Source organism: Schistocerca americana, chromosome 1 (genome assembly GCF_021461395.2).
Source record: "Schistocerca americana isolate TAMUIC-IGC-003095 chromosome 1, iqSchAmer2.1, whole genome shotgun sequence".
Taxonomy (NCBI): domain Eukaryota; kingdom Metazoa; phylum Arthropoda; class Insecta; order Orthoptera; family Acrididae; genus Schistocerca; species Schistocerca americana.
The window spans coordinates 504,705,045-504,721,697 of record NC_060119.1 but is presented as its reverse complement, the minus strand read 5'-3'; the positions used below and the strand labels follow the sequence as shown (position 1 = coordinate 504,721,697).

General features: G+C 44.5%; 1 protein-coding gene across 1 annotated transcript in view; it reads right to left on the bottom strand.

Moving 5' to 3' along the window:
- The window catches only part of LOC124567794, a 34,856-nt gene extending 20,809 nt beyond the window's left edge, over positions 1 to 14,047 (bottom strand). Inside the window, exons 1-2 of the mRNA XM_047131047.1 lie at positions 13,899 to 14,047; positions 10,158 to 10,212 (exon numbers count right to left, since the gene is read on the bottom strand). Of these exons, the coding sequence (XP_046987003.1) occupies positions 10,158 to 10,212; positions 13,899 to 13,982 (139 nt within the window). The 5' untranslated portion in view covers positions 13,983 to 14,047. The remainder of the gene's footprint in view (positions 1 to 10,157; positions 10,213 to 13,898) is intronic.
- Positions 14,048 to 16,653: the final 2,606 nt, after the last annotated feature.

Sequence of the window (16,653 nt, the reverse complement as noted above, 5' to 3'; positions counted from 1 at the left end):
TAACGTTGTTACCAAAAATCTCAAAAACGTCTTGATCAGTTTACTTCATATTTTTACACGATTAATAAACTTTAAACGGAGGTAGAAAATGTTGTTAGCAAGTATCTCGAAAAGTCCTTGACCGATCTACTTCATATTTTTACATGGTTCTCTAAGGAACATAGGTTATTTCTTTCTTTAAATAAACAGGGTGATTATAGTTGAAGTTCCAGTTTCAAAACACAGCAAAAATCTGAGAATAAGATTAAATTCGAACGGAATATTATAAACTAAGTGGGAACCTTTAGACAAAAAAATTAACTAAAGTTTCACCAATAATCGGCACTCTAAAGGGCAGAATATATGAAATAAAAGACGCAGGCTACATGGCTATTCCTCTGTTTGCGTCAGAGACGTTTGGCAGAATCGCGCTCTGCTGTTAAAACAGTTTTGCAAGAACGATGACTGTGGGCCAGTAGCTCTGAAGGAGTTTCGGTTACTCACAGGTACGAATAAAGGCGTTGGTCCGATGTCTGCAAAGGATTTGGAGAAAATGATTACGAAATTCGAAAAGACAGGTTCTTTTGAAATGCTATGTCACACAGGCCATAACATTGCAGGAGGGATCGTGCTGTCCGTTAACATGGGTGTACGGAGAATTCCCCGAACTTTGGAATGTCTGTGAGCACGGTGCATAAGATTCTACGAGACATCCTGCATTGTAATCCATAGAAATTTACCCATGCTCAGGAGTTTCTTCATGCTGACTTGCCTGTAAGATAAAACTTTGCTCCAGAATTTCTTGCTCGCATGGAACTAGGCAATGAGTGCCCATGGAACCTCCTGCTTACAGACCATTTCTAACTTCAAGGAAATGTTCATGAACAGAATTTCAAAATATTGGCAACGGAAAATCCCTTCATACATCAGTCGGTACCGTTTCATTCCGCAAAGGTAACTGTGTGGTGCTGGTTGGCGGCATCGTTTATGGAAGGGCCATATTTTTTCGAGGAGATGGATCCTCCGAATTCTGTTACCTGTACCGTCACCAGTAAACGTCATGAGAGTCTTTTGAGCACAGAAGTATTCCAACTCTTCAACAATGTAGATCTCTAGATAGGACAACTTTTATGCAAGATAGCGCTGCTCCGCATACTGCACAGCCATTGAAGCACTTGCTGCTGAGGCATTTTGGAAAGCCTAGAGTTGTCAAAGCGTCATTTTCCTGCAGCCTGGTCGTTCAGATCAATTGCTCTTAATCTGTGTTACTTCAGGCTATGTGGTTATCTGAAAGATGCTACGTTCATTGCTGCGACTGAACTGAAGGCACGCATTGTGGAACGCCCTCTGAATGTGATCCCTGAGGTACTTCTGTCGTGGAACACTTTGTTTGTGGAATTCAGATAAACTTGCGGCAGAAAACGATGTACAGCATATTGGACACATGTTACGCCAGTCTCACAACATTTAAAAGCCGACTTCATTGTTTTTTGTTTTTTTGCTCAGGACAGTTAAAAACCAATTTTTCTCTTCCGATGTGGATCCGTCCTTGCCGTGGTTGATGAGCTTACCTAACCTAACTAATAGTACCACAACTGCAGAGTACGAAAGTTGCACAGTACAGGTGGTTCCATCTGCAACTCGCACCAAAGCCATCGTATTGCGATTCATCATTCATTTGTAGCCGAATCTATTTACCATATGTCGCTTACAGCGACAAGTAATGGGAAAATTTTCATTCAGTTTTTGTTTTATCCCATAACGTTTCTTCTCCCTTCGATAATACTCCGTCCAAATTTGACGTCATTCTGATGAGTGGCCTTTTTTTTTTTTTTTTTTTTTACAGCGCTTTAAAACAAACTTTAATTGTAATCACCCTGTACGTATTATGTAAATATATAGTAAAAATTTCGAGGCGTTCTTGACCAATTTACTTGACATTTTTACGCAATCCTTTAATTAACAAGCCGGCCGAAGTGGCCGTGCGGTTAAAGGCGCTGCAGTCTGTAACCGCAAGACCGCTACGGTCGCAGGTTCGAATCCTGCCTCGGGCATGGATGTTTGTGATGTCCTTAGGTTAGTTAGGTTTAAGTAGTTCTAAGTTCTAGGGGACTAATGACCACAGCAGTTGAGTCCCATAGTGCTCAGAGCCATTTAATTAACATTCAGAGGGACATAAGTTATATACTTTTATAATATGTATATATAATACACTCCTGGAAATTGAAATAAGAACACCGTGAATTCATTGTCCCAGGAAGGGGAAACTTTATTGACACATTCCTGGGGTCAGATACATCACATGATCACACTGACAGAACCACAGGCACATAGACACAGGCAACAGAGCATGCACAATGTCGGCACTAGTACAGTGTATATCCACCTTTCGCAGCAATGCAGGCTGCTATTCTCCCATGGAGACGATCGTAGAGGTGCTGGATGTAGTCCTGTGGAACGGCTTGCCATGCCATTTCCACCTGGCGCCTCAGTTGGACCAGCGTTCGTGCTGGACGTGCAGACCGCGTGAGACGACGCTTCATCCAGTCCCAAACATGCTCAATGGGGGACAGATCCGGAGATCTTGCTGGCCAGGGTAGTTGACTTACACCTTCTAGAGCACGTTGGGTGGCACGGGATACATGCGGACGTGCATTGTCCTGTTGGAACAGCAAGTTCCCTTGCCGGTCTAGGAATGGTAGAACGATGGGTTCGATGACGGTTTGGATGTACCGTGCACTATTCAGTGTCCGCTCGACGATCACCAGTGGTGTACGGCCAGTGTAGGAGATCGCTCCCACACCATGATGCCGGGTGTTGGCCCTGTGTGCCTCGGTCGTATGCAGTCCTGATTGTGGTGCTCACCTGCACGGCGCCAAACACGCATACGACCATCATTGGCACCAAGGCAGAAGCGACTCTCATCGCTGAAGACGACACGTCTCCATTCGTCCCTCCATTCACGCCTGTCGCGACACCACTGGAGGCGGGCTGCACGATGTTGGGGCGTGAGCGGAAGACGGCCTAACGGTGCGCGGGACCGTAGCCCAGCTTCATGGAGACGGTTGCGAATGGTCCTCGCCGATACCCCAGGAGCAACAGTGCCCCTAATTTGCTGGGAAGTGGCGGTGCGGTCCCCTACGGCACTGCGTAGGATCCTACGGTCTTGGCGTGCATCCGTGCGTCGCTGCGGTCCGGTCCCAGGTCGACGGGCACGTGCACCTTCCGCCGACCACTGGCGACAACATCGATGTACTGTGGAGACCTCACGCCCCACGTGTTGAGCAATTCGGCGGTACGTCCACCCGGCCTCCCGCATGCCCACTATACGCCCTCGCTCAAAGTCCGTCAACTGCACATACGGTTCACGTCCACGCTGTCGCGCCATGCTACCAGTGTTAAAGACTGCGATGGAGCTCCGTATGCCACGGCAAACTGGCTAACACTGACGGCGGCGGTGCACAAATGCTGCTCAGCTAGCGCCATTCGACGGCCAACACCGCGGTTCCTGGTGTGTCCGCTGTGCCGTGCGTGTGATCATTGCTTGTACAGCCCTCTCGCAGTGTCCGGAGCAAGTATGGTGGGTCTGACACACCGGTGTCAATGTGTTCTTTTTTCCATTTCCAGGAGTGTATATAGAAATTGGATTGGCTATAAAATGGCTGCTGATCCGGGCTAAACTAAAGGCTTTTACCCCTTGTTCCGAGCTCAAATGGGAACCGAGCACCAAGACTGCCAAACGGCCATTCTGCACACGGCCTCTTCAAGCACATTTGCTACAGCACTTCCAGGTTGTAACGATAATAATAGATTGGTGCATACATTTGCAGCGTTTCTGTGTTGCATGATGGTATTCTGGTTCCTAGGGGTTTATTTGTCGATTGTCATTTTTTATTTGTGCTTTTCTGTTGCTATTTGATTTTACATATATGTCATTTTGTCATTTGGAGATAGGGAGTGGAGCTGTGGACGCTAGAAAATGGAATTCCAAGCGGAGAAATCACAACGTTTATGGCATATTCTTCTGTCTGAGTTCAGTAGAGGGGTGACAGCAGTGGAGGCACCCAGAAACGTTTGCACCCTGTCCACGGTAAGAAAGCGGTTTATTCGTTTTAAGGAGGATGGTTTGCATTACTGGCTCTCCACGTTCAGGAAGACCTTCGGGGTTTGACGAAGATCGTTTAAACTCATTAATCGACAATGATCCACGTCTTTGTACTCTAGAACTGGTAAATGTGATGAACTGTGATCATTCCACCATCGTGCGACAGTTGCATGCTGCGAGGAAGGTTCCAACACCGGATGTATAGTTACCGCATTCTCAGAGCCAAAATCACATAAATAAGCGGATGGTCGTGTGCACATCTCTCCTTCCTCGTCAGCAACTGTTCCTATCCTGTATTGTTACTGGTGACGATAAATTGTGTCTTTATGCTAACATACGGAAAAGAAAGGACTGGTTCATCTACATCTACATTTACATGGATACTCTGCGAATCACATTTAAGTGCCTGGCAGAGAGTTCATTAACCACCTTTCACAACTCTATTATTCCAATCTCGTATAGCGCGCGGAAAGAACGAACACCTCTGTCTTTCCGTACGAGCTCTGATTTCCCTTATTTAATGGTGGTGATCGTTTCTCCCTATGAAGGTCGGTGTCAATATTTTCACATTCGGAGGAGAAAGTTGGTGATTGGCATTTCGTGAGAAGATTCCGTCGCAACGAAAAAGTCTTTCTTTTAATGATGTCCAGCCCAAATCCTGCATCTTTTTTGTGACGCTCTCTCCCATATTTCGAGATAATACAGAAAGTGTTGCCCTTCTTTGAACTTTTTCGATGTACTCCGTCAGTCCTATCTGGTAAGGAACCCACACCGCGTAACAGTATTCTAAAAGAGGACGGACAAGCCTAGTGTAGGCAGTCTCCTTAGTAGGTCTGTTACATTTTCTAAGTATCCTCCCAATAAAACGCAGTCTTTGGTTAACCTTCCCCACAACATTTTCTATGTGTTGCTTCCAATTTAAGTTGTTCGTAATTGTAATATCTAAGTATTTAGTTGAATTTACGGCTTTTAGATTAGACTAATTTATCATGTAACTGAAGTTTAACGAATTCCTTTTAGCACTCATGTGGATGACCTCATACTTTTCGTTATTTACGCTCAGCTGCCAATTTTCTCACCATTCAGATATCTTTTCTAAATCGTTTTGCAATTTACTTTGACCTTTTGATGGCTTTATTAGCAGATAAACGACAGCGTCATCTGCAAACAACCTAAGACGGCTGCTCAGATTTTTTCCCAAATTATTTATGTAGATAAGGAACAGTGTCAAAAGCCTTCCGGAACTCCAGAAATACAGAATCGATCTGAAACCACTTGTCAATAGCACTCAACACTTCATGTGAATAAAGAGCTAGTTGTGTTTCACAGGAACGATGTTTTCTAAACCCATGTTGACTGTGTGTCAATAGACAGTTTTCTTCGAGGTAATTCATAGTATTTGAACACAATATATGTTCCAAAATCCTGCTGCATATCGACGTTGACTATATGGGCCTGTAATTTAGTGGATTACTTCAACTACCTTTCTTGAATATTGGTGTGCCCTGTGCAACTCTCCAGTCTTTGGGTACGGATCTTTCGTCAAGCGAACGGTTGTATATGATTGTTAAGTGTGGAGCTAATGCATCAGCATACTCCGAAAGGAACCTAATTGGTATACAGTCTGGACCAGAAGACTTGCTTTTATTAAGTGATTTAAGTTGCTTCACTACTCCGAGGATATTTACTTCTACGTTACTCATGTTGGGAGCTGTTCTCGATTCGAATTCTGGAGTATTTACTTCGTCGTCTTTTGTGAAGGCATTTCGGAAGGCTGTGTTTAGTAGCTCTGCTTTGACAGCACTGTCTTCGATAGTATCCCCGTTAATATCCCGCAGAGAAGGCATTGATTGTTTCTTGCCGCTAACATACTTCACATACGAGCAGAATCTTTTTGGATTTTCGGCAAGGTTTCGAGACAAAGTTTCCTTTGAAAACTGTTATAAGCATCTCGCATTGAAGGCCGCGCTAAATTTCGCGCTTCTGTAAAAGAGCGCGAATCTTAGGGATTTTGCGTCTGTTTAAATTTGGCATGTTTGTTTCATTGTTTCTGCAACAGTGCACTAACCCGTTTTGCGTACCAAGCAGGATCAGATCCGTTGTTTGTTAATTTATTTGGTATAAATCTCTCAATTGCTGCCGATACTATTTCTTGAATACAAGCCACATCTGGTCTAAACGTATATTATTAATTTGGAATGAGTGGAGATTGTCTCTCAGGAAGGCGTCAAGTGAATTTTTATCTGCTTTTTGGAATAGGTATATTTTTCGCTTATTTTTGGAATATTTGGGGATTACAATATTCAATCTCGCTACGACAACCCTGTGTTCACTAATCCCTGTATCGGTTTTGATGCTGGTTATTAACTCAGGATTATTTGTTGCTAAGAGGTCAAGTGTGTTTTCATAATCGTTTAATATTCGCGTGGGCTCATGAATTAACTGCTCGAAATAATTTTCAGAGAATGCTTTTAGCACAATTTCGGATGATATTTTATGCGTATCTCTGGAATTAAAGATGTATTTTCGCCAACATATCGAGGGTAAATTAAAGTCACTACGAACTATTATCGTATGAGTCGGATATGTGTTTTCTTTGAACGTTTCAGCAACTATACCATCTGAATTGGGAGTTCGGTAAAAGGATCGTATTATTATTTTATTCCCGTTGCCAACAATGACCTCTGCCCATACAAACTCACAGGAGGTATCTACTTCTACTTCGCCAAGTCAAACTAGTTCTAACAGCAACAAACACGCCACCGCCAACCATGTTTAACCTATCCTTTTGGAACACCAATAGGTTCTTCGCAAAAAATTCGGCTGAGCTTATATCCGGCTATAACCAGCTTTCAGTGCCTATAACGATTTGAGCATCAGTGCTTTCTATAAGCGCTTGGAGCTCTGGTACTTTCCAACACAGCTACGACAATTTACAACTGTTATACCAATGGTCCCTGTATCTACGTTCTTCCTGTGTTCAGCCTGCACACTTTGTGACTGAAGTCCTTCTTGTGTTTTCCCGAGACCCTCTAACCTAAAAGAACCGCCCAGTCCACGCCACACAGCACCTGCTACCCGTGTAGCCGCCTCCTGCTCATAGTGGACACCTGAACTATTCAGCGGAAACCGAAACCCAGCCACCCTATGGCGCAAGTCGAGGACTCTGCAACCTACACGGTCTCAAAACCGTCTGAGCCCTTGATTCAGGCCCTCCATTCGGCTCTGTACCAGAGGTCCGCAATCGGTCCTGTCGATTATACTGCAAATGGTCAGCTCTGCTTTCATCTTGCAAGCAAGATCGGCAGCCTTTACCGCTTCTTTTAGCAGCCCGAAACCTGAGAAAATCTCTTCTGATCCAAAGTGACACACATCATTGGTACCGACGTGACCAACCACCTGCAGTTGGCTGCACCCTGTGCTCTTCATGGCATCCGTGTGGACCCTTTCCACATCTGGAATGACTCCACCAGGTATGAACACGGAGTGCACGCTGGTTTTCTTTTCCTTCTTGCAAGCCAGCCCGAACAAGGCAACAATTCCCCGTACAAAGACCTGCGCGCATCCACAAAAAATGGTGAAACAGTGACGGTGTGGTGTACTACGAATTGCTTGCCGGAGGTGAGGCGTCTTGCTGATGCAATCCAAGAACGACCAGGAAGGCTGTGTGAAACGACGCTACTCCGCGATAACGCCCGCCCGCACTCTGCTAGACAAACAAAAAAACACTACACAGAGGTTGGGCTGGAAAGGCATTCCGCACCCACCTTATTCATCTGATTTTGCGCACTCAGACTTTCACCTTTTCCGCTCTCTACCGGACAACCTTCACAAAGCTTCCTCTCCGGATGAGAATGCGCTCCGAAACTTGGCTCGACGAGTTCTTTGCTTCAGAACTAAGTAATTTCTACAGTCGAGGAACCGAAACGTTACCCCGGCGTTGGCTGATTTGTAAATAGTGAATGAGAATATATTAGTGACGACTCAAGTCTCTTACGTGTATCTGTTGTGTTTATTAAAACTTACTCAAAAACGCTACTAAATTATGCACCAACCCAATAAATAAATAGGAAGCATTGTTAGCAAAACTCTTGAGAATTTCTTGAGTGATTTGCTTCAGATTTATACACGATACTCTAATAAACATTCAGACGGCCGAAGGCGAGATATTTTTTCAGAAACATCAACATACAGGTCTCCTATTAAAACCGACTGAAAAATGTGTTGTGCTGTGAAAAGATGCGATTTAATTTTATTTCTCGCAATCAGTTTTCACGACAATACCATGTCATTTAAGCCATTAAACAAATTCTTCCTCCGTTACGTATAATTTTAAACCAAAATTGTATACACAATAATAAGCTGTTTGGATTTCTTCCTCGCAGTCGGTTTTGTGGGAAAACAGAAAAGTTATATTTGTGACTTAGCGGTTTAGGATTGGAATCTAAAGCGTACGAAATTTTGTAATCTGTCATTGAAGCTACTGCCCTCATAGATCTAGCAGCTGGAGAGCCCAGATACCAATGGTCCTAACCGATTTAACGTATCATTTTAAGCGACTTAAGTTCCCAATCAAGGTTCCGTTTGCAATACAGAGAAATAAGGCTAAAGGTCAGAGAGATGGGGGAAGAGCAAGTGGACAGAGAGAGGTGGAGGAAAGTAATGGAAAAAGAGGGTGGGGGTGGAGTACATGCAGAGAGAGAGAGAGAGAGAGAGAAAGGTTGGGGGGGGGGGGGGAAGGAGGATAATAACAAGAAGAGGGGAGGAGGAGGAGGAGGAGGAGGAGGAGGAGGAAGTAGGACATACAACCAATTTCCATTCATTATATAATGCTGTTGTCAAAAAGTAATATTTACAACAACTACCTTCTTCATCAGCCTTTCCGTATGAATCGGTTTTGAGATTGTGACAGTGTCAGCAACAGATTAGTGTTTCCGCGGAGTGTGAAAAATGTAAACAGAGAGATAATGTCGTCCTGTTCTACGCGGGAAATGGCAGACATGGCTCTGTCGGTGATGTTGACTGACATGCACGTGTCGTGTAGCGGAATGATATCCTCAACGCCTCATTCTATTTGAAAAAAATGTCATGCAGGTTGTTCCAGGGAACTGCAAATGTATGATCGTTTGGAATAAGGAGGAGGGATCACTGTACAACTTCCTACAGTTCGCACAGCGGACATGATGGGGAGTTTTGGGAAAATGACGCTGACGCCAGTAACTGGATCTGCTGTGGGCACACCTCACGCTCTTTCGAGACCAATTGTGCACGAGCAGTTATTTCATTCAAGTCATTGACGCCACACCTCATACGGAAGCACTTAACGCAACCGTTTAATGAGCCTGGTATTATTTTAAGAGATTCAGTACCTTCGTCTGCACTTTCACTAGACCTTAGATATCTGGATGAGAAAACGTTTAATGCCATTCGTGTATTCATTACCCATCGACTACGTGCACACGTTACAGGAGTTTGCGTTTCAGATACACGTTCGTACGAGTTTGTGTTTCTTTGGGAAGAAAGGTTGGTTGGTTGGTTGTTTTGGGGGAGGGGACCAAACAGCGAGGTCATCGGCCCCATCGGATTAGGGTATGATGGGGAAGGAAGTTGGCCATGCCCTTTCGGAGGCACCATCCCGGTATTTGCCTGAAGCGATTTAGGAAAATAAGGAAACCTAAATCAGGATGTTTTTTAACCGTCGTCCACCTGAATGCAGTCCTGTGTGCTAGTCACTGCGCCACCTCGCTCGGTCTTCGAGAAGAAAGGCTGAAGGCCTATGTTTATAGGATTTCCCTGTAAGAATATAGGACACTTTCTTTTTAACATTTTGTGGCTATTGTCTGTTCCCTAATATTTAAGTCTCCGATCAGGAAATGTCTTACCTCGAAATAAATAAAGGCGCTTAGTTAGTAATGAGATTGTACATCGCTGTAATCGCTATTTAATGGGACGACTTGTAATTAAAAAACTGTCAAAATATTAATTTTTGTATGCAATAGAGACATTTAAAAATCAAAGTTGCGAAGAAGACATTCATAGGACGTATTAAACACTTTACAAATGGCAACCTTACCTTGAGAAATGGGATAGCTCTTGTTGCATGTTTCTACCCAATGGAGGATGACGTCCTGAAACACCGACAGACATCAAAATATTAGACTTTCTCATATTCTAAATGTAAGGCTGAATTTAGAAGCAAACGGCTCCCATTCTACGTATGACATTAAATTCTACTGCAAACAAATATTCTAATACAATACCTTAACGACCAAGTCTGTTTCGAATTATTTCAACGGCCTATGAATAATTCTTGACTTAAGGTTGAGGCAAAACATATTCGGCGCCATTACTTTTGTGAATCTGCTACTAGTAGATTTCACGACGAACAAACTAAAATGAAATTTTTGGGGAGATAAAGATAAAAATGGTTGCTTTATGGTTTAATGACAACTCTAAATTGTTTCTAAAAAGTTATGTTTGTTGTGTCTAGACAAGACAGCCTAGACACAATGAGAGGAAGCCGAAAGGCACGCGCTAAGTTAAAGCAGGGTGCGTGAGGTCTGAAACAGGATACGTAATGAAATGGTTCAAATGGCTCTGAGCACTATGGGACTTAACATCTGTGGTCATCAGTCCCCTAGAACTTAGAACTACTTAAACCTAACTAACCTAAGGACATCACACACATCCATGCCCGAGGCAGGATTCGAACCTGCGACCGTAGCAGTCGCGCGGTTCCGGACTGCGCGCCTAGAACCGCTAGACCACCGCGACCGGCGGATACGTAATGAATGCTATAAAGAAAAGTACGTAGCTTCTGGAATACTTAACTTTAATCCATCCTTTTGGTGCATCTGGAGATTGTGGCGATACAAGTGAGACTCTTTAGATACATGCAATGTTACTAATGGCGCCTTGCTAGGTCGTAGCCATTGACTTAGCTGAAGGCTATTCTAACTATCTGCTCGGCAAAGGAGCGAGGCTTCGTCAGTGTAGTCGCTAGCTACGTCGCCCGTACAACTGGGCCGAGTGCTAGTCCGTATCTCGAGATCTGCCTTGTGGTGGCGCTCGGTCTGCGATCACACAGTGGCGACACGCGGGTCCGACATGTACTAATGGACCGCGACCGATTTAAAACTACCACCTAGCAAGTGTGGTGTCTGGCGGTGACACCACAATGTTTATTTTTACTATTTTGGTAGATTCTGATATTCAACAGATCATCAACAGCCGTTTGGAATTCTCTGCTGGATAAAAGCCTCCTCGATGCTTTTCAGAGCTGCTCCTGCGCATTTTCTAACGTAATGTACCCTCCTTCCATTAGATCGATGTGTTGGTGTCGTCTTATTTCTTGGAATCAGTGAAGAGGTGTCTTTAGTCATCTAATGTTCACCCCTGAGGTCTTCTTTTTATTCTGATTACAATTATGATTACGCTTTACGTTCCAATCCATACCCCGATCCTCCATTGTTTCGTCTCTGTCCTGACAATTTCCAGCATTCATCTTTTTAGTGAATGCTAAGAAACACTCAGTTTTTAATGAATTTTCAGATTAAAATACCATGGTTCACTGCACGTGATCGAGATTTTTTTAGTTCATGACACATCTGAAGCTTCCTTTCTTTAAATTATTTAGTTTACTAATATAATTTGTGCTCATTTATGCTACCGTTTATTTCTTATGTTCTCCATTCAGTATTAAAAGTCAGCAGTAGTCATCCACAGTAAATAACAATAGTAACTTTTTCCGGTTTTGGAAATCGACAAGTAAATGCCTGCTTACTAAGCAGTACTTCCAATCAGTGTAGCAAGAGTCCAATTTCGTGGATTTTGCGAAAATAACGAAATGAAAACAGATTTCAATAAATCAGAGTTTTCATTACTTTGACAAAAGGTCGAGGGCTAGTACCAATCGTTATCAGAATGATTTCATAAGAGCGGGTGGGCATAACCGCCTCCTCGAAACCCAATATACATAACACAAGCACCGTAACATTAATATAGTAATCTTCAAGACCACATTCGGTGACCTCGCCAACTGACGACCGACCTGTCACACTGCAACGTAAAATAGACCTCAGGTTACCCTGCAGCTCATTGTCAGTAAATCACCACAATTGATATACTGTATTCACATTCGTTGGCTTCACCAACCTACGACACAACCTTCACCTTTCAAGCTAACCTAGATCTCTGGCTAGGTTAGAGACCAGTCTGTCATCACGATCCACATTCCAAAAAATAACATATAAACGAAACATACATTGTCAGTGCTCTGTTCCCTTTCTGTTTCGCTGGTATGACGCACTCAACAACTTCAATACGTCGCCCATTAAAGCCAACGCCTGGTATCGGTACATTCAATTGGCCCATTGGCAAATCCAAACAATATAAACAAATAAGAAAAAATTGAAGTAAAAATCGACAAGTAATAATAGGACTGAGGGTTCCGTACATATTTTAATATGTGTATAGATGATAATAATAATAATGTCGTCTGGCTCAGTGTCCTGGTGCAAGTCTTTTTATTTGGCGCCACTTCGGTGACTTGAGTGTTCCTAACCTACCCAAGTTATCCAATTAAGAAAAGAAGACCTACAGCTTAATGAAGAATCCGAATTAAATGTTGTTTCTGGATACTACTTACGTCACTGAGAGGCGAAGGTTAAGTTAAAACGAATACTGATAAATTCACGATCCGCTCGAGATCCGATCCCGCGACCTCGCCCTCTCCATGCACGCACTTTAGCGCCCCCATCTCCCTTTTTTATCATTATTGCTGTCAGTGTTTGGTCTGGGCGGACGTCACATGGCAGCGATTGAGGTTGATCGTTGAATACTTAACTCAGTTTCTTTTTTTTTATTATTACAGAGGGCAGACAGCTAGCGCACCGAACACATTGAGTTACAGTGCCGGCACCGCTAGATCACCAGCCCGACAAGTATAATGATAGTTCACCTGCAGGTTTTGATTAATGAATTTGAGAGTACCGTACGGAACCCTAAAAATTAAAAAAAAAAAAAAAATAAGCAGAACTATTCACCTCATTAACTTCTTGGCTTAATCGGAAATGAACAAAAATATACGAAGTTCCTTAGTTTCAATATTATGGAAGTATTATTTATCACGAATAAAACGTTCTCGGTTTTCCAGCCGCGTCAATTCCAATAAAATGCTCGAGCTTTCGATAGCCATCTCCGCCATCGTCGTCAGGAGTTCACTGACTGCCGGGGCTGTTACGGTCTCTTGCTTATATAGGCATGATGGCATCATCAGCAGCCAGTTAGCTCGATCCAATGTGGCGCGCACGCGTAAGTCGACCCGGGCAGCTCGTGGCAGCACCGGTGACGTCAGGCGGGGCCAGGGGGAGGCGCCACGTTTGAAACTGCCGCTCCCGTGTCGCGCATCTGTCTGCTTTCTTTCGATGCCCAACGCCCGTCCCCATGCCCTGCTGAGTGTGTATCCCTGGTCTCTGGGGGCGAGAGACCGTAACAGCCCCGGCAGTCAGTGAGCTCCTGACGACGATGTCGGAGACGGCCATCGAAAGCTCGAGCATTTTATTCGAATTGACGCGGCTGGAAAACCGAGAACGTTTTATTCATCTATGCCGTCGCGAAAAACTCCGAGGACACTATTATTTATCAGTCTGAGTTTTATAGGAGTTTTAATGTTTTGTCCAAATCTAAAATTTATGTAGGTGTCTAGCTTTGTTGGGATAACACCTGATATCTGATCTTGTTCAGGGCCTTTATCTCTGGACGGTTGGGGCCACTGCTCTAACAGAACCTTCACTGCAGTGAATGAATCACTTACCAGGGAGAACGCAGTTGTGGTTGTGCTAGCAAAAGCCCCTGCTACGAGCCAAAGGGCGCACACAGTCGTGAGGAAGACCGCCATGATGTTATGGTGGAGACTGGGCGCTGATCGCCGGCCCTGCTGTTTTCATGTCCCCTCTCGCCTCTACGACCCTGACTTGGTTCCGGAAGACACTCGTGCCCAACGCCACGGAGCGGAACTTCCGGCCCTCCTGTCCGCACTGTCAAGTGCGTTCCACCATTTATCACTCGAGATCATTCAGAATGCTCGCTCTGTTGACACCAAGTGCTGTGGGCTGGCCGGCAGCTGCGCACGATTCAGCAGTTATCCGATGTTGACCTCACACAGCGTGCATCCGAAACCACCAACAAAATGCCGGATGTTGTACACATTATTTTCCTGTAACATATAACTAGTCTCCTTTGATTTGTAACAGAATAATGGAATTTTATTTAGTTTTATTTCTTATTGCTAATTGTCTCTTATCTGTATTGCGCTGAATATATCCGCACAACGCAAAAGTTAACAATTTGCGCTGTATGTCGTTCCTGGAAACAAACTTATTCCGTTCACTCATGGTACTTACTGTTGACAATATAAAACGCCCATTTTACTCTTCACCCTCAAGTTTGCATTTGGCACCATTGCCTTCTGCCCAGATTTTTTTCCTGCAATGTTCGTGTGGATACTGTTTTGTTGGCTACTGTGCGACTACTGACACAAACAAGGAAGGAGAGAAGTTGTGATGGCCGGTGGCAGAAATGCAAAATCATCTGTACAAGACGCTGCAAGATTAAACGCTTTAATTCTAAAAACACAAGAACTTAACTTCTGTTGATTCCTATGCCTCCTACATACTTTACTCGCTATGACTACTCACAGAATGCATGCTAAGTATCGTCTTCCTATTACTTCGTATTGATGCTCTCGAAGTCTGGGACCGATCTGGGGCCGACCAGCGACGGGCGGCTGGTTATATCGTCACTGAGAAGAAGCGCTAAACTCTTGTCTGACCGGAGGTCTAGCGTTGCCCACTCGTTTGATTGGCGTGTGGGTCAGCGCCTTGTACACTACTGGCCATTAAAATTGCTGCACCAAGAAGAAATGCATGATAAACAGGTATTCATTGGACAAATATATTATACTAGAACTGGCATGTGATTAGATTTTCACGCTATTTGGGTGCATAGATCCTGAGAAATCAGAACCCAGAACAACCACCTCTGGCCATAATAACGGCCTTGATACGCCTTGGCATTGAGTCAAACAGAGCTTGGATGGCGTGTACAGGCACAGCCGCCCATGCAGCTTCAACACGATACCACAGTTCATCAAGAATAGTGACTGGCGTATTGTGACGAGCCAGTTGCTCGGCCACCACTGACCAGACGTTTTCAATTGGTGAGAGATCTGGAGAATGTGCTGGCCAGGGCAGCATTCGAACATTTTCTGTATCCAGAAAGCCCCGTACAGGACCTGCAACATGCGGCCGTGCATCATCCTGCTGAAATGTATGGTTTCGCCGCGATCGAATGAAGGGTAGAGGTACGCGTCGTAACACATCTGAAATGTAACTTTCACTGTTCACAGTTCCGTCAATGCGAACTAGAGGTCACCGAGACGTGTAACCGATGGCACCCCATACCATCACGCCGGGTGATACGTCAGTATGGCGATGACGAATACACACTTCCAATGTGCGTTCACCGTGATGTCGCCAAACACGGACGCGACCATCATGATGCTGTAAACAGAACCTGGATTCATCCAAAAAAATAAGGTTTTGCAATTCTTGCACCCAGGTTCGTCGTTGAGTACACCATCGCAGGCGCTCCTATCTGTGATGCAGCGTCAAGGGTAACCGCAGCCATGGTCTCCGAGCTGATATTCCATGCCGCTGCCAACGTCGTCGAACTGTTCGTGCAGATGGTTGTTGTCTTGCAAACGTCCCCATCTATTGTATCAGGGATATAGACGTGGCTGTACGATCCGTTACAGTCATGCGGATAAGATGCCTGTCATCTCGACTGCTACTGATACGAGGCCGTTGGGATCCAGCACGGCGTTCGGTATTACTCTCCTGATCCCACCGATTCCATATTCTGCTAACAGTTTTTGGACCTCGACCAACGCGAGCAGCAATGTCGCGATACGATAAACCACAATCGCGATAGGCTACAATCCGACCTTTATCAAAGACGGAAACGTGGTGTTACGCATTTCTCCTCCTTACACGAGGCAACACAACAGCGTTTCACTATGCAACGCTGGTCAATTGCTGTTTGTGTATGAGAAATCGGTTGGAAAGTTTCCTCATGTCAGCACGTTGTAGGTGTCTCCACCGGCGCCAACCTCGTGTGAATGCTCTGAATAGCTAATCATTTGCATATCACAGCATCTTCTTCCTGACGATTAAATTTCGCGTCTGTGGCACGTCATCTTCGTGGTGTAGCAATTTTAATGGCCAATAGTGTAATATTACCAATCATTCTATCATTCATTGCACCGCCATTACATTTCGCTGCTGATTATGTAACGTCACTCAACGAAAGAAAATGCTGTTGACGGCACCTAGTTTGTGCTTCTCTTGTAATCCAGAGGCCTGTCTGCATCTCCACTGGAATTTTCCCCTCTTGCCCTCGAAACGACATCAACCGTTCCTCTGGGTTATCTGTGTCCACACGGTAGCAACGCCCCGCACTGACTTTTAAGAGGTCCCGCGCACAGTTCATTAGCGTACCAACTTGGAGTA